This window comes from Emydura macquarii, unplaced genomic scaffold (genome assembly GCF_026122565.2).
Source record: "Emydura macquarii macquarii isolate MOO-44397 ecotype Brisbane River unplaced genomic scaffold, CSIRO-AGI_Emac_v2 contig_3128, whole genome shotgun sequence".
Classification (NCBI taxonomy): Eukaryota; Metazoa; Chordata; order Testudines; family Chelidae; genus Emydura; species Emydura macquarii.
The window spans coordinates 7,054,996-7,080,420 of NW_027133265.1; the positions used below are offsets into that span (position 1 = coordinate 7,054,996).

The following is a 25,425-nucleotide window of genomic DNA, read 5'->3' on the forward strand; positions in this document are numbered from 1 at the left end:
ACAGACTTCAGCAAGAAACTGCAGAGCTGGAACTCATCTGCAAACTTGACACAATTAAACTGGGTCTAAATAGGGACTTGGAATGGTTATCTCATTACAAGAAGTAATTGTCACTGTTCACACATTCTCACCTTCTGATCAATGGTTGTGAATAGGCCTCATCTACTCTAACTGAATGGACTTTGCTAATACCTACCCTCCCCATTGTTGCTCCTTACCCTTGGATGTATATATATACCCCCTATCTGATTTCTATTTCTTGCATCTGACGAAGTGGGTTGCAGCCCATGAAAGTTTATGCCTGCAGAAATTAAAGTTGTTAGTCTTTAAAGTGCTACAGGATTCTCGTTGGTTTCACTTCAGTTCAATTTAGATCCAAAATTCATGCTTTGTAAACACAAGATTTTACAAATTCTAAGACAATAATTCTTGTTAAACAATTTTTGTTCATGTTTAAACATTCTTTTTGGAGAACCCAGACTTTACAGTATTGCACTACTGCATGAGAATTAAATATAGGATTTATAACCTGACAATATTCTTTTATCAGTGCATGCCTTTACTTCTCAACGTCATTTTCATTGAGGAAGGAAAAAAGGGAGAAAAGAGGGAGAGACAAATAAATGTAAAAAATATTTTCTATAATAAAATATTGGCAGAGGCTGGGAATGGATAACAGGATGGATCACTTGATGATTACCTATTCTATTAATTCCCTCTGAAACACCTGGCATTGACCACTGTCAGAAGACACGACAGTGGGCTAGATAGACCATTTCTTATGTTCTTATTAAATATTTGTAGTGTGGATTTTATCTTAAAACAGCTCAAAGTGCATCAGAAACTATAATAAATACTGTACTCCACCAATGAAATGCAGCTGCCTCTGGTGTCATATGTGCTATCTAGTATGCTACACAAAGATGGAAGGGGTGAATTTTGGCCAAAGATACTCAATAATGGTACAATGGGATCTTTAATGTCCACATACGACAAACAGAATCTCCATTCTTAAATCTCATCTGAAAGATTTACACACAGTAAACTGCAGTGAAGTCTAATTAGGCCTGACAAAATCTTTGGGTTTTTTAAAAATAATTTCAATGAATATCAATGTTTATTGTTTAGCAAATTTCTACATTTATCTATTTAAATTTTTACAGTTGCACAAAAATATGGGTTTTAAGCATTTTTTATTTTTATCAATTTAAATGTTCACAATTCAGGGGTCAGATGATGTCGGCTAACAATAATCATTTATTGATAGTAGACAAGGAATATAAAAAGTTCAACTTTATAACTAATAAAACACAAATTGTCAGCATCATGTCATAATACACAAAGTAAATATCCTTAAATTAAACTCTAATAAGTTCTCAAACATCTTTTTTCTCATTTTACCTGTCTCTGAATTATATTATTGATGGAAATATATTTTCATCCATTTGTATGTGTTCAGTGAAATCGATGTTTACCGACATTCACTGATAAAAATCTAATCCTTCTAATCTTAACTAATTTATTTTACTGTACTTGAAATTATTTTTTTTTAAAAATTCTGTTAGGCCTAATTAGACTTCATTGCAGCTTGCTGTGTGTCAATCTTTCAGATGAGATTTTAAGAACGGAAGTTACAAAAATATTTTGTTGAAATCCTTTTTTTTCCTTGTATTTCTTCATAGCTATGCTAATTATGAATGATTTATTTTTTCTAATAAGCACCTATATAGTTATAAATTTACTCTTGCCAGAGCAATGAATTGAAGAGATATATTGTTGCAGTATTTTTCTATACTGTAACCCTTGAAAGATGAGATGGGGACAGGGCCCAGTTACAAGGCAAGTCAAATTGCCGAAGCATAGTTGTCTGCCATGATTAGCTCTAATACAGTTTTATCTGCACCGGGGACAACACAAGTTATAGATCCATGGTTGGAGAAGAGTGCTGCCTGATGACCTAAGCTGTAACACAATTTCTTAACATGGTTCTGTAACATTGTCCCACTTAACTCTACAAACAAAACGTGGTAGTAGATGCCTTACCATACAACTAAGTGCTCTCACATTGGTAGTGAAAATTGGCATTTATGTGGACCAAATTGGGTGCAACTCATAGCATTTCATCAATGGTTTTGTTTACATGTGTAAGAGAGGAGCTCATTGAGAGACAGTAAAGACATGAATTATGTTATGCCCTGAATTCTGAAAGTGGCTAGTTCCAGGGTCATTCTTATCTCTTGTGGGAGTTCCCTAACCAAGGCCCGATTAACCTTTTGTGGGCCCAGCATGAGGGTAATCAGGCATTGTGTGGAGAGGGGGAAGAGAAGGTCTATCCCCGGAGTGAGGGGCAGCCTCACTCGCCCCATCCCAGCATGAGGACAGTTTACAAACTGGCAGCCATCAGATGCACACTGGCCCACCCAGCCCTGCATTGGCAGTGCACCCTTCCCCTCAGGTTGGGCCCACACTACATTCCCTCCCTCCAAGAGACCCCTGTATCCAGCATCCCCTGGGTCCAGCTAAGGTTGGTACCCCCCCCATAAAGAGACCCCCCCCACAACTGCACAGTGCCCTGCACATCACCCGCCCACAGACCCCATGCCCATCGCCCCTGTTGTCCAGCACCCAAAATACACAAACCTCCCCCACCCCCCACAGAGACTCACTCCTGTGTCTGCTGGGCTGAGCCAGCAGAGCGGCTGGGGCCAGTCCCAGAATCACTCCAGAGCCTCTGGCCCCTTGGGAGTAGTGCAATCAGCCAGGTCGGAGCGGGGCCTGCCTTGGCCATGTTCCCTCAGGAACCACTTGCTTCGGGGGGCCTAGCCAAGTGCCCTGCGCTGCACCTCCTAACCACACACACTGGCCAAGGCTGGTCCGGCCTCTGCATTGATCCCAGATGGTTCGGCCCTGGGGAGGCAGGCAGGGCCCGCAGGTGGTGGGCAACAGAGACCACTCAGAGCCGGAGCCGTGCTGGGGAGCAGGTCAGACCCCTGGGATGCAAACCCCAAGAGCCTGCCCACACCCACCTGCCCCACACCCAGTAGCCCTGCCCAGTCTGAATGGTGGAGCCCTGCTGCTAGACAGCAAGCCATCTACAGGTGAGAGTGGGATCTGCTGGCTGGGAGCTGCTCACACAATAAGGCCTGGGCACTGGACTGCCTAGACCCAGCTGTGTGGATGGGTTAGAGGGATCCATAATTGGCCCCTTCCAAGTGTGGGCCTGACTAACAAAGGTACCATGGCACCATAGTAAACCTGGTACTGTCCCTTGTAGATCCCGCTCCTGGGAAAGTTTTGGATCCCTCATTCACAAACCTCCCCTGCTGGTCATTGTTCCAAAGCAGCCTGGAAAGTGGCTGCAGTGGGAGATGAGGGTTTACAGAGGGAGGGAGAGCGAGCACTGTGGAGGACTTTCACTGTCCTCCTGGCACAAGTCAGAAACCTTGAACAGGGCTCTGTACTCAACGGGGTGGGAGTGAGTGCAGAGTGCAGGACCTGTGCTGCTACACAGATTAGCTGCTAGGAACTGCAATAATCCAACCGAGGGCAGGGCCATTTTAAGACCTTCATAGGCCCTAGGCACACTTGCCTTCGTAGGGCCCCCCGAAATAACTAATTTGATTTTAAGCTATTAATAAATAGCTTTTTAAAATAAAAAATTATATATAACATTTTTTTTCATAGGCCCTGAAAGTTTCGTAGGCCCCTAGGCACTGTACCCATTGTGCCTAATGGATAATGAGGCCCTGACCGAGGGGGTCACCACTCAGGTGTGCAGCCTGAAGGCGGCTGAGGGGAGGGGGCACAATCTTTTGAGCAGCAGTTGGAAGTGGTTTTGCCTACCATGGCTATTGGGGCACAGACAGCCCCCCCCCGAGCCCAGAAAGGCCGCCCACACAGAGGCCAGCTCTTCAATGCGCTCCGCAGCAGCTTCCCTGGGCCCTGAGAGGGGCCACGCAGGGGCTGCGGCTGCCCAAACCCGTAAGACTGAAATTCGCCGGCGCTGACGCCAGCCGCCTGTCAGCGCTGGCGATGAGCCAGCCCGGCCGAGAGGCGGGGAGCGGGGCGCCCGCGCAGCCAGGGCGGGACCAGGGAGGGACGAAGGCAGCACAGCCAGGCCTCTGAGGGAGCTGACTGAGCCGAGGCGGAGACGGGCCCTGGCGCTGCGGCGGCGCCTGGGGCCAGGCGGGGAAGAGCAGGCCCGAGGCCGTGGCAGCAGAACAGGGAGGGGGAAGCGCGCGGGTCACATTTCCCCTCCCGCCAGCTGGGCCCGGGGGCCCTGCCGCTCCTCCTCGCCCTCCGCCTCGGCCGGCGGCTGAGCTGTCCTGCCGGCATTCGCTAGCTGCCGTGGGCGGGACGCGCCCGCCGCGGGGGGAAGACAAGAGCCCCCTGTTCCGAGCCCAGGCTCCTCCCGCGGGCGGGCTGGCGCGTCCTTCCCCCGGCCTGGGTGAGGCCAGCCCTGCCCCTTCCCGCGGGTCGGGTCGGGCCGCGCCGGGCGGGATTGGGAAAGGGACTGTTTAAATAGCGGCTCTGGCTGCTGTCCGCCGCCCAGCCAGGAGGTGTCTTCTCGCTCCGCCAGCAGCAGCATCATCATCATCTTCGGAGCCTCGGGAACCCTGGCCGCAGGCACGGGATCGGCCGGCAGCGGTCGCGCTGTATGTATCCCCTGCGCCTGTAGGGTACATTTTCTCCCTCTTTTCCTCCCTGCGCGCGGTGCAGGGTCCTCCCCAGCCCCGTGAACCCGCAGTGCGCGCTTGAGATCGCCTTCCTTTGCTTCCTGAAGTGTGGAGCATGGTTCCTCCCATAGCTGGGGACATTCTCAAACACGGCAGGACAAAGGGGGCTGGGGCGGACCTATCCTGCCATGGCCCCCGCTGGGAGCATGGATTGGAGGGGCTCTCTCTGATTTCTGTGTGTGTTACTCTGCCGTTGGTGATGGTTTTGCTGCCCTCCTTTCTGCCCTTTAACTCCGGGGATCAGAAGCACACAGTGAACTTCCATCCAGGTCTGTGTGGCATTGGCTGGGGCTTGCTTTGTCAAATGACTGTTGCATTTTTTTAAAAGGTTTCGCAATATCTGTTCTCTACAAAACTGTCCGCAAAAATGTGCAGTGTTAATATCATGCTGGCCAGGGACTTTTGAGTCTAAATCTTTTATGCTATTTATTTGTTTTTAAATCTTTTTCTATAGCCACATTTTCTCTTATACTGTTGAAATTTTACATGCCTGTAACGTAGCCTTGCTCTTCCTAATGACTAAAATACTCTTTCTGTTCACAGATCATATACAGCATGAGCAATAGCACTCATTGCAAGCTTTCCCCCACCCTGTCCTAGAAGAAATTGTGGTGCTAAGGGCCATGGCCATTCAGTGGTCTCTCTGCTGAGCTGGCCAAGAAGGGTGCCAGTTAGCATTCACTTCTTGTAATGTTGCACGTTTTTGTAGTGGAGGGATGCTCTTGTCAAGAATGCGGACAACCTAAACTTGATGTAATAGTTAAAATAATTACTGATTGATAGAAGCATAATCTGTCAGCAGTGAGACAAGTTTGGTTTAAAAGGAAATAGTGTAAGTCTCATTAATAATGTTTCCTCTAGAGTCAATTTATTGCATATACAGTGGTATTTCAGTATATTTTGGGGAGCAGGAGGAAAGGGAAGGCAATCTCTACTGCTATAGTAAAAGTAATATGATGACCTGAAAAATGACTGATAGCTACCTCCAGTAAGATTGATGAACTGTACATGAGTACAGTGATACTGAGACTTGCTCGGTATAATTGTGTATTTTTAAGGGCTCAACTCTGGCTCCTATGGAGATCAGTGGCAAAACATCTATTATGGGAGAAGGATCAGGACTTAATATTTTCCATTGTGTTCAAAGAAAGTTGTGATAGACACACGAGAAATGTCTAAAAGAACAAATTAATGAGTTGCAGATGAAAAGGGGGCTAATTGTGAGAAATTCCTCATCAAAATTAATATAAGCTATAGTGACATTATTTCTACATTAATTTTGAAGCATGCAGCTTAGTGTTAAGTCTTCAGTCATGTCACTGTTCAGCATGGTCGATTTGATAGCTGTGTTAGAGATAATAAGTTTTCAAAACTTTGTAAGCATTTATCATATCCATGGTCCAGCACTTGAGCATTATCTAGTCCCAAAGACTAGAGAGGTTGCTCAGTGCCATGCAGAATAGGAACTCTGGTGGCTGATTTTGAGAATGTTACTGTTTGGCTAGCAGTAAGTGATTTATCATGATTTAACATTGATTAAACTAACTAAAATTAAAAATAGACTGAAGTAAGCTGAGTTTTCAGCTAAACTATTATTAAAAGGTAGACTCAATTTACAGTTCAGACTATGCATATATGTTTAAACCATATTTTATGCTCTTGTTTTAAAATGGCCATGGAAAATACGTTCGCATGTTTCTCATGATCTATGTATGTTTCATTACAAAGATACTAGCACAATTTCCCTAGCTAGCATAGCTGGAATTTAAAAGTGTTCCTGGACACAAGAGACTATCTAGCTAATTTCAGTGGTTGTCCAGCTGGGATGCTCTTTTTATAATTATACTAATTATGTAAGGAAATATTTCTGATTGACTATGGTAGCATAACAGGAGAATATCAGCGGTTTTTACTGTTTGAATTACTGTACAATGACCTTACCTTTTTATTTTTTTTCCCCTCTTTTTCTTTTCCCCCCTTTCTTCACTAGAGCAACCATGTTTGAAATAAAGAAAATCTGTTGTATTGGTGCAGGCTATGTTGGTGGGCCAACGTGTAGTGTCATTGCACATATGTGCCCTAAAATCAAGGTTACAGTTGTTGATGTTAATGAAGCTAGAATTAATGCCTGGAACTCTGATACACTTCCAATATATGAGGTAAACCTGTGTTTATTACAACATTTCTGTCTTTAATATAAAGTATTTGCCACAGCTCATACAATCCCCCTCATCTGCCCATCCTTGACTCTTAATGGTTGTTCTAGGACCATCAAAAGTACATGCCTCCTTCAACAACTACACGTTAACTGTGTGCCATAAACGATGGTTTGAAATAACCACTGGCCTCCATGAATTGAGTGCTGTCGGATGCTGGAGAGTGTTTCAGAGATTATTTACTTAGGTTCTGTGCATCCTGGTCAGGAAAAAATGTGTATGTATTCAGTACACCATACAAAATCATGGTTCTTTTTGGACCCTGTATACATTACACTTATAACTGAGTCAGCAGACCTAGTTATGACACTTTTGTCTCCTTTCTTACAATTTGTAATGTGGATGGCAATCTGTGTCCTAGGAAGAAGCTTTGGACCACTGCCGTTAGGACCCATCCACACTACAAACTGTAACCATGTTGTAAGTAAGGAGATATCCAGCCATATTGAAGGCATGTTTCCTGACTCTGTTATAACTATAATGCAACTAGAAAGGAGAGAACAATTTTCTTGGCTGGTGGAGACAGGGCCTAACTGCTATTCACACCTGTGCAAGCAAGCTGTCAACGTTAAGGATGCAGTGAAGAATTCATTGCTTTTTCCTACACCATTGCAAATGGCGGTGGAGTGGTAAATCAAACTTTCACCTAGCATACAAGTGATCTAGCAACATACAGGAAAATGAGAAACTATTTCAGGGCTCTTTCTATCACTCTTACAGTGAGTAGTACCTCACTACACAAGAGTCATGTTGATTTTTGACTGGTACCAGGGTGTCAGAATCTGGTCCTATTCTAGTAGTTCATTGGAGTCTGGTGTTTCTTAAAGTTAGGATTTTTGCTAGAACTTTAGTCTTTCCTATAAGGAGTCGGGTCATTGTTTTTTGTTTTAATCTGAGTGATACCCTGATAATCAGGAGTGCCAAGAGCTTTTAATTTCCTAACCAGTGACATTTCACATCTTTTGGTTTTTAGTTTAAAAAATCATTTTTCAGTAAGCACATACACTAATTTCAGTGTCCAAGATCTGTTGATATGTAACATCACTGCTCTTTATACTGCAAAAGGACTTCCATTGTCTTGTATACAGACTACCAATTTTAGCACTTGGTACTTTACATGGTGTTTGCTCACTAAAGAGTAGCTTCGCCCCACTGTGTTATTGTAAATACAGTAGCACTTGAGAGTTACGAACTGATGAGTCAGTCACACACCTCATTTTGAACTGGAAATAGACAATCAGGCAGTGGCAGAGACAAAAAAAAAAAAAAGAGCAAATACAGTACAGTTTTGTGTTAAATGTAAACTATGAAAAAAATAAAGGGAAAGCTGCATTCTTCTTGTGCATAGTAAAGTTTCAAAACTGTAGTAAGTCAATGTTCGGTTGTAAAACTTTTGAAAGAACAACCATAATGTTTTGTTCAGAGTTACAAACATTTCAGAGTTACAAACAACCTCCATTCATGAGGTGTTCATAACTCTGAGGTTCTACTGTAACAAAGTTGATATGAAAACTTACTGACCCAGGCTCAACATATACATGCCCCCACTTTTTAATGGAAAAAGCAAATGTTTTTGCTCAGTCTTCAAAAGTAAGGCAAGTAGAATTTTGCAAGGCTTTCTTAAATGTTGTTTTGGCTATATTAAGATGAGGGATGTCAAACTATTAAAAATAATCGCAATTTATCGTGAGATTAATAAATGTTAATATTTGTAATAAAAAAACCAAAGTGAGCACTGTACTCTTTGTATTCTGTGTTGCAGTTGAAATCAAGATAATTGAAAATGTTGAAAAACATCCAAACATATTTATAATACATTTAAATTGGTATTCTATTATTGTTTAACAGTGCGATTAAAACTGTGATTGTGACTATTTTTTTTTTAATCTAGTTAATTTGTTTTGCATTAATTGCTTGAGTTAACTGCGATTAATTGACAGCCCTAAATAAGATACAAACTTGTTTCATGTCTTCTGATGTTACCTCTGATTTTTACCTTTGCTGTAATATTAAATATAGGACAATGTTGGTCTGTTGATCTTTGTTTAAAAAATCAAAACCATAGCCTTCACATCTTGTTTCCAGAATTTGTTTAAAATTGAACTAACGTTAAGTTTATAGCACTCAAATTAGTGAATAAGTTTTGTGGAAAGAATTGAGTGCAGATCTTAACATGGATAAGCAAATGTTTTATTTTATATTAAAACTTAAACTGTTTGAGCAAATTTAAAACACAACTAGTCTCCTCGTACAAGAAGTTAATCTGTTTCCCAGCAGGATGTCTATTGCTTACAACTAAGGCACCAAACCTGCCAAGAATGAGCTCAGACAGTTGCAATTTTTAACCCCTGGCACTTTGTGCTCGACCCCCCCTTCTACTGCCATGTAGGAAGATATAAACTAATCCTTTTGGTTTTTACATGACCAATCTTTGTACTGAATTCCATAAAAAATCACAGCTGGAATGTTAATCTTATTAATGATGTGGGTTCTGGTGTTTATTTGAAATGGCTCAGGTTCTGTGGTAATAATTTTCTACTTGAGTTAATTTTTTATTTCTGTTAGATCAGCTGTCTAGTAAACAGTGAGACAGCAAAAAATGTCTTGTTTAAGTAAGGTGCAGTTTCCCTCCCATCCCCCACACTGAACCTTTACCTTGATAGCCGTTAATGAAATATGATCTTGTATCATTCCTTTCATAGTACTTTCATAAGCAGAAATTTTGTGATTAGGTTAAATTCACAGTTCTTGTCTATTTTATTTAGAATAGTGGCTTTAGTTTCTGTCCAATAATAGTTTCAATTAAAACATTTTTGTAGGGAGTCTTAATACATGGAGTTTGTTCAGGTGTATGACTAACTAGAGGCCCCATGCAAGTGAGTGGAGGTGTTGGGGAAGCATCCCAATGCTGTGTTTCTATGTAAGAGAGGGCTATAGTTAGGCTTGGTCTATACAAGCACTTTCGTTGTTAAGATTTTTATTGGTCGGGGTGTGAAAAAACAAACCCCATGACTGACATAAGTTTCACTGACAAAAACGCCAGTGTGGACAGCACTATGTCAGCAAGAGACGCTCTCCCACCGACATAGCTATCGCTGCTTGTTGGGTGTGGTTTAATTATGCCAGCAGGAGAGTTCTCTCCCATCAGCATAGAGCAGCTACACAGAAGACGCAGCGGCGGTACAGCTGTGCCAGTGTAAGGTCTGTAGTGTAGACATAGTCTTATTTTGTTCTCAGGATGAACCTCTGTGAATCCATGCAAGTTTTATTTTCTGAAAGATTGAAGTAACTTTAATAAAGAAAATATTTAAAAACTTGAAAACAAAACCTTTGTTGTACTTAAAGTTGTATGCTGCCTGTTTGAATACACTGTTACCTGTTTTAATCAAATTTTGACTATTAAATATTTGCCTGTGTCTCTCTAGCCAGGGCTAAAAGAAGTGGTAGAGTCCTGCCGAGGAAAGAATCTCTTCTTTTCCACCAGTATTGATGATGCCATTAGAGAGGCTGACTTGGTATTTATTTCTGTAAGTAATTTCTTTTGTGCTTTAATATTTATTATGATATTGCTGTGCTCAAATGGGGGGAGGGCAGGAGCACAAGGGAGTGCCAGTGGATTTTTTTAAGTGTCCTTTATCTTCTTTGAAGAAGTGATGTGGTTTCAGGTGGCATAACAGACTAGTGCTGCCCTGTGTAGGTTTTACCAGGCAGGTATGCTTAGCTTTCAGTGAGGATAATAAAACTCTTAATCTTCCTCTTCTTTTGCTATTATTTATCACTCTGTGTAAAGTGCCCAATAAACTTTTGGACTCTGTATACAAATAATAAGCCTGTTACTTTACATAGCTGAGTGTTTCTCTGAAGATACAGTACAAAATAAGGCCCAGTCTTATAACAGAATCCATTAGCGTGGACTTATATTTGTAGCATTCCACTGAAGTCGATGGGACTCATGCAGAAATAAGAGTCCATTAGCAGGGTTCATTGCAGGATTGGCAGTGAAGATGGCATAATACTTATCTGAATATAAAGTCTTTAATATTTTTTTCAATACTTTTAAAAATTCAGTTAATTATTGGAAAGAAGGAAACTGCAGCATTTTTTTGTTTGTTTTTCGATACTGTCCTATAGTTTTTAATATTTCCATCCTTTTAAAACTAGGAAACCGTCCTCTTCAACACATGTTTGTGGCATTTTGCAGTGTCTAAAAGTCATGTACCTAGTTCCATACCCAACAGAACTACATAATAACAAGTTCTTGGGCTGCAGACCAGTTACTGTTCTATTCTTCAAGTGCTTTACAGAGAGCTGTGCTATTAGGAAGAGCTCTTATTAATAAGCTGTCTTCTGTCCCCTGGCAGAATCTTCTCATTGAATCAATTAAGTCTAATATTAATGCCATGTAATAACTGAACCAGTTATTGGATGACAGCCACTAATTCAACAGCTGAGTTCCTGTCCCTGGCTGGTGAAACATGCTGTGTTGTGTTTTAATTTTGATATTCTTGCCTTCAGTTTCTATTGAGACGGACCCTCTATGTTCAATTAAAAGAAGTATTGCCCTAGATTGATACTCCCCCAATCCTCCCTCAAGTAGAGCAATTTTAAGGAGCTGTGTGGCTGATCTGCAATTAGATTTTCCAGTCAGACGGTTTTGGGGAGTAACCTCCCTAGTAGTAGCATCAGAGGAATCCCTCAGAGTAGAGGCATATAAGGAGGAATTTAATCTTTGCAAGTATTGTACCTTAGGTTGGTGAGAAGACTAGAAATGGCTCTTTGTGGGTATGGAGAAGCAATTTTGTCTCCTGAATAAAGATTAGCCTTTATTGAAGCCTGCAGAGCTGCTATGAATGCCCCTTGTGTAAATCCTATTCGACAGTGAACAGAGCTCAGTGATATTTCTTTAGAAGTTACAATGAGTAATTGATAAGTCTGCTAGTTCTTCATTGATCTGGCAGCCAGGAACTGGCTGAATCAGTAGAACAGAAGCTTTCCTATCCTTGGAGTGCAATCTCAGGTATGCAGGAGTTCCTGTATGTTCCTGTATGTTCCTGTATGTTCAGGCTTTTCCTGTATGTTCAGGCTTTTCCTTCCCATGTATTTGTAACTAGGTTAACACCCCAACAAAGACTTATGGGATGGGAAAAGGCCGGGCAGCTGATCTGAAGTACATTGAAGCATGTGCTAGACGGATTGTACAAAATTCAGATGGTTATAAGATTGTCACTGAGAAAAGCACAGTCCCAGTACGTGCAGCAGAGAGTATTCGTCGGATATTTGATGCCAATACAAAACCTAACTTGAATTTGCAGGTAAACAAAAAAAAAATCTAGACGTTATGGACTAAATAGTTGTCATTTCCCCCCCAAATATCTTGTTGTGTTTTACTTCAAACTTTATTTTCCTGTTTGTTTACAGGTGTTGTCTAATCCAGAATTCCTAGCAGAAGGAACTGCTATCAAGGACCTAAAGAACCCAGACAGAGTGCTGATTGGTGGAGATGAGACCCCAGAGGGGCAGAAGGCAGTCCATGCTCTATGTGCTGTGTATGAGCACTGGGTGCCCAAAGGAAAAATCCTCACAACCAATACTTGGTCATCTGAGCTTTCCAAACTGGTTGGTATTATTTATGTTGCTATGTTAATCAACAACTTAAATACAATATATCAGGACTGATATTACTAAGAATAAACCTCCAAAAGCCACAGAAACTAGTTATCTGAATGCTTATAAGAGATTGCAGTATTGCATATCAAAATTGTTTGCTCACAATTTGCTAACTAGCTTTTCTTTATCAGAAAGAATCTTATACAAAATCAATTATATTTTGGGAATGAAATCATACATATTGGAAAAAGCAGAAAATGGTAATATCAACCCCAAAAAAATCTGTGAACACATTGAAGTAATCCCTCCTTTGGCTTACAGACATCTCATTTACAGAAGGAAAAACACCTCTGTTCTGTTTGTTTTTATTTGCAGGCAGCTAATGCTTTCCTTGCCCAGAGAATCAGCAGCATTAACTCAATCAGTGCTCTGTGTGAAGCTACAGGAGCTGATGTTGAAGAGGTAGCAAGAGCCATTGGAATGGACCAAAGAATAGGAAATAAGTTTCTGAAAGCCAGTGTTGGTAAATGATGAATCTTTTCTTTTTTCAGACTTGGTAGGAGAACTGTCAATAGCTCAACTGGAAACATTTAGAAATAAGTACTGGTGTTCTAAAGTAATTGTTGAAAGCACAATAGCTTTCAAAAGACCTACTGTAGTGTAGTTGGGGGAGAGTCAACATGATTTTGTAAAAGGAAATCATGCCTCACCAATCTAATAGAATTCTTTGAGGGGGTCAACAAGCATGTAGACAAGGATGATCCAGTGGATATAGTGTACTTTGATTTTCAGAGAGCTTTTGACAAGGTCCATCACCAAAGGCTGTTAAGCAAAGTAAGCTGTCATGGGATAAAAGGAAAGGTCCTCACCAGGATCAGTAACTGGTTAAAAGATAGGAAATAAAGGGTAGGAAGAAATGGTCAGTTCTCAGAATGGAGAGAGGTAAATCATGTCCCCCAGGAGTCTACTAGGACCAGTACTGTTCAACATATTCATAAATGATCTGGAAAAAGGGATCTACAGTGAGGTGGGAAATATGCAGATGATACAAAACTACTCAAGATAGTTAAGTCAAAAGCAGACTGGGAAGAGTTACAAAGGGATCTTACAAAACTGGGTGACTGGGCAACAAAATGACAGATGAATTCAATGTTGATAAATGCAAAGTAATGCACATTGGAAAACGTAATCCCAAATATAAATATAAAATGATGGCATCTAAATTAGCTGTTACTTCTCAAGAAAGAGATCTTGGAGTCATTGTGGATAGTTCTCTGAAAACATCCACTCAATCTGCAGCAGAAGTAAAAAAAAGCTAACGGAATGCTGGGGAATCATTAGGAAAGGGATAGATAAGAAGACAGAAAATATCATATTGCCTCTTTATAAATCCGTGGTACACCCACATCTTAAATACTGTGTTCAGATCTGGTTGCCTCATCTCAAAAAGATATATTGGAATTGGAAAAGGTACACAAAGGGCAACTAAAATGATTAGGGGTATGGACAAGCTTCCATATGAGGAGAGAATAATAAGACTGGGACTTTTCAGTTTGGAAAAGTGATGACTGAGAGGGGATATGATAGAAGTCTATAAAATAGTGACTGGTGTGGAGAAAGTAAATAAGGAAGTGTTATTTACTCCTTCTCCTAACACAAGAACTAGGGGGTCACCAAATCAAATTAATAGGCAGCAGATTTAAACGAACAAAAAGAAGTATTTCTTCACACAACACACAGTCAACTGAGAAACTTAAAGTAATGTTGACTTTGTCACAAATGTTTATAAGAGAGGAAAGGCAAGTAACAAAATCTGTTACCCAAATATGCCCATTTTTCAGATACTTACCTGTTTGGCTTGGTATAGGGGAGTCTGAGAGTTCAGGATCCTGCCATTCATCATCTCATCACCTAATCAGCTTTTTGTTCTTCTTTGGCTCCACGATAGTGAGAATCCAGAAGCCTATTAAATTCCATTTACATCTACTCTCTGTATAGTGGTCCCAAGAGACCTGCTGCTTCTTTCTCCTGAGGTCCATGGCAAAACTGACAGGCTTTTAGGTCCTACTAGCTGCAAAAGTAAGAAGAGTTGAGGAATAGGATTTGGAAGAATCCTAGGAGTTTGTTTAGTTTGAGAGACTGGCAGCAGATCCATGGAAAACTATTTTTATATTTTGGTCGATAACTACCAATCTGCAGGGGCTGTGGAATGCCATTTTAAAGTGTCTCTGTGTTCGTGAGGGGCTTAGATTTACTTTTCTTCCCACCTGACTCCCGCCCTGGGCCCTTGAGGGAGACCCGCTACCATCCCCTCCTACTAGTGAACCTCACCCTCAGGTGACGGGACTGTCCCATTTCCCAGCTGGGTCCCCTGGTGTTGAGAGGAACTGCTGCAGTTTCAGCAGCTGGTGGGTGAGAGCATGGCAGAGTGCATTCTGTGCATGCATAGTGGGATGCTTGTGCTGGCCGCCATGTGCTCCCAGCCATGAGGTGTGCGGCTGCTAGTTTCAAGATGGATGCATACACAGCCACAAGTGCACACATAATAAAAACCTGGCAAATTACATCTTGACCAGCAAGAGCAGAGAAACAGGCCAGGCCTGTCAAAAAGTGGTGTCCCCCACCTTCCCCCCATGAGCTACCTGGCCTATTCCAGACATACAGTGATTCCAAGTATTGCTAAGCACACTAATCTTTTATTCATGAAGACCGTCTGAGTGACCATTTCCTTTCTCTCAGGATTTGGTGGTAGCTGTTTTCAGAAGGATGTTCTGAATTTAGTTTACCTTTGCGAGGCTCTGAATTTGCCTGAAGTCGCTCGCTATTGGCAACAGGTATGATGAGTCCATTCACGTACTGTAAAGCCTATTCAAACAGAGCATGTCACCGTTACCTCTGAATGAGCCAGTATTTCTTCTGCTTGTAACTTTTCAGCATCGTCTGTGGCAATTTATCATTTATCCTTCAGTTTGATTGGAACTGAAAATAAGATACCTGCTTAACTGTAGCAGTAACAAATATTTATTAATAAATGCTTTGTATAGTACCTTCCAAATGAGGTTATCAGAGTGCTTTACAAATGTAATAAATGAGGATTCAACATCCTTTCAGGATAGGCATTACTATCCCTAGGTTACACTGAGGGTGTAAATCCAAGCTGTGATCTCAGGCAGACATCTCTAGCTTTACCTGTGTGTGGTGGCTTGGCCTTCAGTAGGAGTAACCCAGTGTTCTGGGTGGGCTTGTACAGCCTGCGCTGCTGCAGCTGCATTACTGTTTTTAATCATGGCAGCAAGGGTAAAGTGTGTGTGTGGGCGTGTATGTGGGTGGCAGAGCTGCAATCACACCTCAGATTGCAGTGTAGACACAATCCCTCTATGCCTCAGGGTAAGTGCCTTGCCCAGCACATAACACGAAGTTACAGAGCTGGGAACAGAACCCAGGTCTCTTAACTCCATACCTGTTCTTTAACCACAATCTATCCTCCTTGTCTCAGGCTTTGTCTATACTAACTCTTTTGTTGGTAAAACTTTTGTTGGTCAGGGAGAGTCTCCCCCATTGACATAGCTACCGTCGCTTGTTGGGGGTAGTTTAATTATGCTGGTGGTAGAGCTCTTTCTGGTTAGCATAGAGTGGCTACATGGGAGATCTTACAGCGGTGCAGCTGCAGCAGTACAACTGTGCTGCTTTAACGTGTGTAGTGTAGGCATAGCCTCAGTTCAGAAATAATGAAGGCAACTTATTTTAATACACTTTCAAATAACTCTAAAGTTTTTATAGAAAACCCACAAATAGACTCCATCACTTTCTCACTGATAATGTTGTAAAGACCATCCCTCACTAGCCAATTATTTGATTAAGCAAAAGAGTAATTTATGAGCTATCAGGCACCCATCTGAATAGTGCATTATGTTATTAATCAGAGACCAGTTTCTAGCTCAGTAGCTGGTAGTGCTGTGATCTTGTGTGCCTGTGTTTTTAAAACTTGTAACCTGGTTGCAACAGAACATCATTGGTAAAGAAGACATTGTCTTGTTATTATCCTGAGTGCAGGAGTTAACCACATTAGCTGGATGATTTTAAGATGAGGAATAGCAATTAAATGGTTAATGCTCACCCGGGTCTTCAATTAACATCAAATTCTGAAGAAAGGGACAAATTTACACTTGTTATTTCTGCCTGTCTGGCTCTAAAATCAAGACAAAACCAATCAGGTTTCGTTGTGATAACTATGTTGGTGGGAGACACTCTCCTGCCAATCGTAGACAAGGCCTTAGAAACCGATCTAGGCCTCATCTATGCTAAAAAGTTAGGTCAACCCAGCTACGTTGCATGAGGGTGTGAAAAATCCACAGCCCTGAGCAGCGTAGTTAAGCTGACCTAAACCCTGCTGTAGACTGCACTGAGTCGAAGGAAAAATTCTTTCATTGACCTAGCTACCGCCTCTCGGGAAGGTGGATTATGTATGCCGATGGGACAACCCTCTGCATTGGTGTAGGTAGTGTCTACACTGAGCGCTACAGTGGCATAGATGCAGTGCTGCAACTGTACCGTTGTAGCATTTCAAGTGTAGACAAGCCCATAGTAAGTGGGAATCCCTTCATGTGGTTGCAGCTATACCAGTAAAAGGTGTGGTTTATATTGTTTTAGTTTAAATTGATTTGGGACAAGTTTAAGATAAACCAAAATAAACTGCTCTTAATTTAATTTGTGTTCAAATAGGAGTTTGCTTGATTTAATAAAATGAGTTTAAATAAACCATACAAGTTTGTGTGTAGACAAGGCTTTAGATTCTGGAGGATACAGTGAAGTCTGAGGATCTGGGCCTTTAGAGTATCCCTACAAAGGTATTTAGGCAGGGAATTCCCATTGGTCCTAAAACCTAATCTTAAACCCTCCTTTTAACTGCTCTTCTGTTACCTCACCACCTCATTTCTCCCCCTTGGTGTGTAAATTACTTTTTGCCCACTCACAGAAAACCAGATCAGTGCAAGTGTCATTACTTTACCACGAACATCCATTTTCTGAGCAACTTTTACCTGACGTGGGCCATATGCCACCGTTCACATAACTGCTAAGCTTTGCTTTGTTTGTTGCAATGAGAATGTGCTCATGTTCAGGGTCAGAGGGAAGGCTATTGCCTACATTATCTGATGTATAGTATGCCTTTGACCAGTCTCTGGGAAAACCTGGCTTTCTTACGTGGTCATTGGAGGCAATGGTCCTGAAGAGGCTAGAGATCAAGGGCTAAAATTATGAGAGAAAGGGGAAGGGGAGAAACCAGCAGCTCTACAACAGAGATGGAGAGTAACCTACATATGGTTTCAAAGCTTTTCTCAAAGAAAAATATTTTTATTATTAAAATGCATCACTTGCACTTATATCCATGCCAATCTTTGTGCATTGACATGTTACAATATGCACTAAACTGATACTAAAACTGCCTGACCATTGTGTAAAATAGATGTATAAGGCAATGTATATACAAACACTTAGAGAGAAGTGTGATTTTTGCTGGCATGATGCTCTTATTTTCTAAGTTCATTTTCTCCCTAAAATTTACCTCTTTGCTCACTATTATTGTAGTTGCTTTCAATGTTTTGGCCTAGCATAGCAAGCATTGTGTGTGCATTTTGTTTGTGTGGCTTTTTGTGTGTGGGTTTTTGGTTAAACTACCCTGAACAGAAAGGAAAAGTAAAATAGATTTTAAAAATGAAATCAACCATTAATATCTGGGGAGTGCTTTCATACAATGGAGCCTCATCTAAACTTAGGACAAAATGTTATAAGATCCTTTCTTAAGGGTCTTCACTAGAAGTTTTACTAATGAGGTCAGCAGAATTTGATTATTAGTAGTTTCTGACTGTGAAATCAATTGAAAACACCTGCTGACTTCAAGGGGCTCAAGATCAAGATTGTTCTTTCTGCTGCTGTGATTAAAAAAGCTGGCTCAGTCCTTCAGTTACTCAAATTTTATCTGTTAAAAATAGAAATTGCAACCATGTTAATATTTAAAACATGTTCCTCTATCTAGTTAATTTTTAACTAACTGCTTTTATCTTGATCAGAGGCTTGGCAATGGCATTCTTTTCCCCAGAAATGATTAATACTGCATTTCTTTGGTCAAATGTAACCTCATTCACACCACATATTATACATAATTTCAGGTGATAGACATGAATGACTACCAGAGAAGGAGATTTGCTTCCCGTATTATTGACAGCTTGTTTAACACAGTCACAGACAAGAAGATTGCTATTCTAGGATTTGCATTCAAAAAAGACACAGGAGATACAAGGTGACAAAATGCATGAAACTAATTAACAGTGTCGTAAGGCATGCTAATGCCTTAACAGTTAACTAATTAACAGTGTCCTAAGGTTTATCTAATCTTGGGCTCCATCTTCAAAGCTGAAACAACTATGTAAATGGGGAAGAGGATCAAATAGATGGCCCTCAATCTGTTGTGGCGGACTTGGTTTTATAAAATGGCTTAGTCTGGCTTAAATGGATGTGTTCAAGTACCAAAATGGCCTTTTAACCAATGCAGAGACCTAACCTGGAGGTCAGATAGTATAATGCTGAGGACAATATAAATAGTTACTTAGACAGAACATAGATTTTGAACCCAATGTAAGTGAGCTAAATACCTCCACTGTCCAGAAGAAAGCATACAGACCCGTTCCCCACTGCCTTCCTTTATTGGTAACTTAAAAACAATTACACAGCATAGACTTCAGCTTAAATTTCCATGCCAAAAAAAAATTTGGCTACTTCTATGGCTTTCCTATTGGGATCACCTCTGAATTCCTTCTGGCCAAATGACCTGTTCACTTAGAGCCTGGGTGGAGCTAATCAGACACACTCACTGACTCACAGAGACACACTCACTGGTATGACTCCATAATTACTCTGAACCATAATGCAGGAGTTTTCTACTGAGTCATCCTAAACTCAGATGCTAGAGTCCTGTATTCATAGGCAGGAAGTCTACTGCTATGTCACATTGGGTCCAAAAACACACTAGACTTTCACACTTAGTCAAATCACACATTAAATTGTGACTGAAACAGATTATAGTAATAGATTTTAAAACACTTTCAAATGCTGTAAATGAGGGCTTTGTTTGGTGGTTGGAACTGAAATTTTATTAACCCTTTTAACTGCTCTCTATTTTTGTTTTATGTTTTTATTGATGATTTACTTTGCTACCATGTGTTATCACTGGCATTACATTCAATAATTTGAGTTTGAAAGCTTTGGCACTGCAAATTTGTGAGTATTTGTTCATGTTATTCTAAACAAATGTTTGTCTGAAGATTTCCATTAACTGGCTGATTTATTTTCTTAGAGAGTCTTCCAGTATTTACATCAGCAAGTATTTAATGGATGAAGGAGCAAAACTCCATATATATGACCCTAAAGTACCAAGGGAACAAATCATCCTGGATCTCTCTCACCCAGGTGTTTCAGAAGATGACCAAGGTGAGGGAATTTTGCTTCTCATAATTTCTACCCTTCTACGGTATGTCAACAGGCAGAATCCATCCAGTGCTCTAGAAATTGCTTTCAGTGTGGCAGAGATGGCTGCTTGGTTAAATTATTAAACCAGGGGTTTGCCTCAGTTAAAAAGGGTCATGTCAAGTTGGGTTGTTTGTTTTTTAAACTTCACTCTTATAGCTCCGTAAATGCTTACATATGTGAAAGTTACTTCTGGGTCAGTCTGTCCTTTCTGACACATTGATTTTAAAGCTGTGCAAAGAGCTTCTCCCTCAATTTAAAAAGAAGGGGGGGGGGGGAGAGGGAGGAAGGAGACTAGCATCATTCTACCAGCTTGTTTTCCCCTCCCAGGTTCCTATCTGGTACCTGTAAATTCTCGTGTCTGGCTAGCCCAGCTGCCTAGCTAGTCCAGAAAAGAATTCACTCAAGGCTAATTCCAAGGGCTGTTGAGAGATGTAGTAAATCATATTCACACTAGGAACACTGTGCTACTGTAGTATACTGGTATAGCTATACCAACCAAGTGCTCTAGAGTAGACCAGTTCTCAGTCTGTAATGCCATAATTCTTGACTGCGCCAATAGAAAATAAATAAGAATGAAGTGAGGAATGAGGGCATGCACAGAGACCCTGTTATTGGAGATAGGGAGATACGAGAAGCACACAGCCCTTGGCATGAAGAAAGAGGAGGATGGCACACAGGGCGCTTATGGAGGAATGCATGGAGCTCCTGGTATGTGCAATGAGCTTTTCTAATTGAAGCCAGGTAGTGTGTGTGCAGTATTAAATAGTAAATGTGCATGGAGTGTTTTGAAAAGCACTGTGTTGCTATTATCGCTACTCAAACAAGATTATTTTACAATGACCTCTATCCATGTCTGGATCTGAGTATTGGACAATTACCTCTAATTCCTTAGTGAATCTCCACTACAACTCCAGTTTAGGCGCCTAACCTAGGCACTCAAATAAGTGCCCTGATCTTACAGCGGTGTTGAATACCCACTGCTGCTGTTGACGTCAGTGGCTCTAGGACCTTTAGATAGGGGAAAATCTTCAGATGGCGTTGACATTGAAAGTGTTTGTTTGAGTAGGAATAGCAGGGAAATTGTTCTATCAGGGAGTACACACCACAGTAGTGCCAGGAAGTGGGGAAGCATAATGCTTCATTTTCCTTTTTGTTGCAGTGTCTCGTTTGGTCACTATTAGTAAAGATCCGTATGAAGCCTGCGATGGAGCTCATGCCCTTGTTATCTGCACTGAGTGGGACATGTTTAAGGTAAAAATAATACCTTTAAAAACGGGGGAAAATTAAAAGGAATTCTGACACTTATGCAAATTCTGTTGGGCATTTACAGGAGTTGGATTATGAGCGCATTCACAAAAAAATGCTGAAACCAGCTTTCATCTTTGATGGTAGGAGAGTTCTTGATGATCTTCATAATGAGCTACAAGTCATAGGCTTCCAGGTAAAGAACGGTTTTTCTTTTTGTCCTTTGGAGAAGTATGGTTGAATCACAAGAAGAATCTAGTATGAGAGTTTAATACCTGGCTTTATAATTAGCTGTAAAGATCCTTTTATTAAGCCCTTCACTGAGAGCACTTTTCCTACAGTACAGTTCTGCTTGTAAACTGATATTGCTTTAAAATCCAAGCCACATCAGGATATTCAATCAACATTCAGTAACATAGACAAATGAGTTTACCAGACATAGCTTTACCTGACATAGCTGGTACTTCTGGCAGCAACAGAATGACTGATATTAAAATTGGAGTGAATAATCTCCTGACATGTATTTCATCATTTCAAGGCTCACTTAAATTCTGAATAAAATATAGAAACCACATTAGACAAACATAGCTAAATGTTTCCTTTGGTAAATGCTGAAGTGTGAAAATTTGAAATAGTTGTCTAAATAACTTGGTTTCTTTCAGAATGTACTAGTACACTAAATATTTTAAAAACTGGAATTATCCATCAGTGAGGTCTCGATCTAGCACATTACTGTTTTGGTCCACTTTGTCATGTGGCTTGGAGAATCAACTATGGTTTGTGTGTGCACAGCTGTAGTAGTTAGTTTTTCTAAACCAAGTAATAGATGAGGTCTTGTTCAAGAGGGGAAGATACACCTCTAATTACTCAATGGTGGGGTTTCTAAACTAGTCCACTCTTGAGCAGAATTAATTGGGCCTAGTTCTTCTCTTACACCAGTGTGGATTGGGAGCAAGTCTGTTGAAGTCAATGGAATCAAATGGGCATAAGTGAGAGGCAACTCAGGCTCACCATATGGAAATGATAATGCCTGTTTTTGTATACATAAGCTTCCTGATTAATTTGTTTGACTAGTTAAAACAAAGTGGATGCTCTTAGCTTTGCAGAGTTATGATGTTTAAAAAAGAAAAAGCCAAGCTCCATTATTCATGTGGTTTTTTTTTTTAAACTTTCTGAATATAAAATTTGAAATAAAGTTTAGAAACTCTTAAGCACCTACTTAATGTTCCTCATGTAGACAGTTCCATTGAAGTCAGTAAACATTCACTTCCTTAGCATTAAGCACATTCCTAAATAGTCCCAGGATTGAGGCCTCTCTGTAACAATTTTTAAAGAGCTTGTTTAGCATGTGCAAAGGGACATTCGAACTAGAAATATAACCACTTAATGTGGCTTTTATCCACTGAATGTGTGTAACAAGTCATAGGTAAAGCCCCAGTTTACTGGTTCATAGATTTCTCACAGACTGACAAGATTCTCTTTGCACTAGCTTTACATAAGTATATTAATTTTCTTTCCTCTTCCAGGTTGAAACAATTGGGAAGAAAGTGTCAGCAAAAAGAATTCCTTTTGCTCCTTCATGTGAAATTCCAAAGTTCAGCCTACAGGATCCACCTGTCAAAAAACCCAGAGTATAAGTTTTACTACATACTGAAGGATCACAATGGACCCCCTTATATTAACTGTGTGATTTTTTTTTTAAAGAAAATATTGTTCTTAAGCTATTAGCCAGTTTTACACTAGAGATGGTAGCAATGTATCTATTTTCTAATCTCTGTATTTTTAAATACTGTAATTTTTTCAGTTATTGAAGACTGTACAGGCCTGACTGGTTTTAGTAATCAATTTTTTAGGAACATTTATTTCAGACTGCGAAATTCTGCTTTTAGAAATATTCACAAGTTGCACTTTAATTTTTATAAACAAAGGCCAAAAGAAATTAACAGAATTATTCTTATTTTGATCCAATAATATTTGGTGCTCAGTAATGTCATTGGTCTTGAAGATTTTAATTTGACTCTGGGGTAATTTTGCTGTCTTAGATGCCTGATGTAACTCAAATGAAAGTCCGTGAAAAGATTGTAATGGACTTTAATCAGAGTTGGATCGAGCCCTTAAATAAAGTATTGATCTGGTTTTAACAATGAGGCCCTGATCCTGATTGGGATCTCTGGGCACTGATGCAATATAAATGTTTAATAATGGAGTCAGGGAGCTAGACGCACATCTCCCATTAATTGTGTGATGTTGTAAACCCATTGCAGCACTGATAGTCTGACCTACTAGCTATGTCCCTAGTGTCCCGGCTATATTATTTGTATCATACATCTGTTGTGAATTATGGATTTAATCTGACTTTTGGGGCCAAATTCTCCTCTGTTACAGCATTGCCACCCCATTGTCTTAAAAAGAGGAGCATTTGACCCTCCTGCTTTCTCCTCTTATTGAGCACTGAGTAAAACAAATGTTTCCTTCCCAGATGATGGATAGTCGGTGGTCCTTTTCTCCCTTTCTTGCTACCATCATATCTGAGGTGGAAGCAAATGTGCTCCCCATTGAATCTGCAAGAATTTACCTGTGGTTCTACAGGAAGAGTATCTAAAATCCATAAAGTAGTCAGTTTGCTACCTCACTCTGATTAGCAGGAATAAATCTTGTTTGTTTTGATACTTTTTTTGCTTTAATTTCTACTTGTTTCATTGTCCTAATCGGTCAGTGCTATTAAATACTTTTTAGTAATAAAGTCTGCATCTGTTTTGTGGGTTCCTAGCTTGGGGGCTGCGACCAAAGGGTGTTGTGAGCAGGTGTCAGGGGGCCATGAACCCTTCATTTTCTTTGTGGCTAGAAGGGCATTGAGGCCCCAAAACTTCTTTCTCAAGTAACATGGGCTCATGGGTTGAAAACCACTTGGTAATGACTTATACTAGCCTGTAGGGGCCCTGCAGTATAATGTGTTTATTTCTGTAAGCTGTTGGTCCATGTATTTCCATGGCAACCTGAAGCTTTACACAGCTGTACTTAATTATCTGCAGTAAGGGCTAGAACCAGCAAGGGATTTAGGTGCCAAAGTCCAAACTTTAGATCCTCAAAACCCCTGCTCAGCTGCCCAAATCCTCATACTCAGGTGCCAGGCTTATGCCTAAACCACAGCAGGGTCCCCACCTATCTGGCCTGCAGGGACTGATACAGGAGACATGCTCACAAGCTGCCTACTGGATGAGAGCTTGCACCCAAAGCAGGTGGTGGTACCCTTATCCCCCATTTATAGCCTATAGCCCAGTAGCTAGAGCCCTCACCCAGGATGTGGGAAACCCAGTTTCAAATCCTTCCTCTGCCTGCTATGAAGCAGGGATTTGTCAGGTCTCCCCCATCTCAGCTGAGTGTCCTAACCACTAGACTGTGGGTGGGGCAGACTCTCTTAATCCCTCCTGTTTAAACTCTTCCACTTGGTGTGCAATAGTTAAGAGCAGGCCAAGGAAGAGTGAATGAGCCTGTAGATCAAGGGTAAGAGCACACACCTGTGATGTGGGAGGACTCAAGTACCTGTTCCAATGACATCCCCTGTGTGTTTCTCTGCCCCTCCCCCACCAAAAAAGCAGTTCTGAGCCCCTAATTCATGGAAGGTTCGTGGCTGAGCAGAGGGAGTTTGCCTCCCTCCTGCCTAGACTGAGGTGCTGTAATCCCTTTGAGTGAGGGGAGGGGCTTGGGGCCTACCTGTCTCCTTGGCATTTCCAAGTGGCTTAATTTGAGTGGCTCCTCCTTGGCTTTTGTGAATCCCAGTGTTAGGTACCTGACTCTCCCCATGTAGTGTACAGGGCATGTGGGTGCCTGTTCGGGAGCTGTGGACTCCAGTAGGGGCAGGGCACTAGTCCCAGCATTGCAGTGCCTAATGTTTGAAGTCCCCTTTGTGGATCTAGCCCGAAGTTTAAAATTTACTGGGGGACAAGCCGTGGTTATCCTTTGATCCAATGAGAGACTTGAGTCAAAACTAGGCTAGTGCCAGCTGTTCTACATCCAGGAATGTTGCAAGTCAGCCACAAGCCCGTTTTGGGGGAGATACTAATTTTGCAATGGGGCTGCTGGACGAGGTGCTGGAG

The 25,425-nt window shown here is 41.1% G+C and overlaps 1 protein-coding gene across 3 annotated transcripts; it reads left to right on the forward strand.

Annotated features, from left to right (window-relative positions):
- Positions 1-4,068: 4,068 nt before the first annotated feature.
- Positions 4,069-24,071, forward strand: UGDH (UDP-glucose 6-dehydrogenase). 3 transcript variants are annotated; one of them, XM_067531275.1, is made up of 13 exons: positions 4,070-4,655; positions 5,280-5,568; positions 6,727-6,895; positions 10,378-10,479; positions 12,064-12,264; positions 12,371-12,568; positions 12,935-13,082; positions 15,299-15,393; positions 18,727-18,857; positions 19,911-20,044; positions 21,243-21,334; positions 21,414-21,524; positions 22,855-24,071. In XM_067531275.1, exons 3-13 carry the CDS (start codon positions 6,734-6,736, stop codon positions 22,963-22,965), a joined length of 1,485 nt encoding a protein of 494 aa, XP_067387376.1. In that variant the 5' UTR covers positions 4,070-4,655; positions 5,280-5,568; positions 6,727-6,733; the 3' UTR covers positions 22,966-24,071. The 3 variants fall into 3 exon arrangements, with proteins under 3 accessions (XP_067387379.1, XP_067387376.1, XP_067387378.1); XM_067531278.1 differs by lacking the exon at positions 5,280-5,568 and having other exon boundaries at positions 4,069-4,655; XM_067531277.1 differs by lacking the exon at positions 4,070-4,655 and having other exon boundaries at positions 4,831-5,568.
- The last annotated feature ends 1,354 nt before the right edge of the window (positions 24,072-25,425 follow it).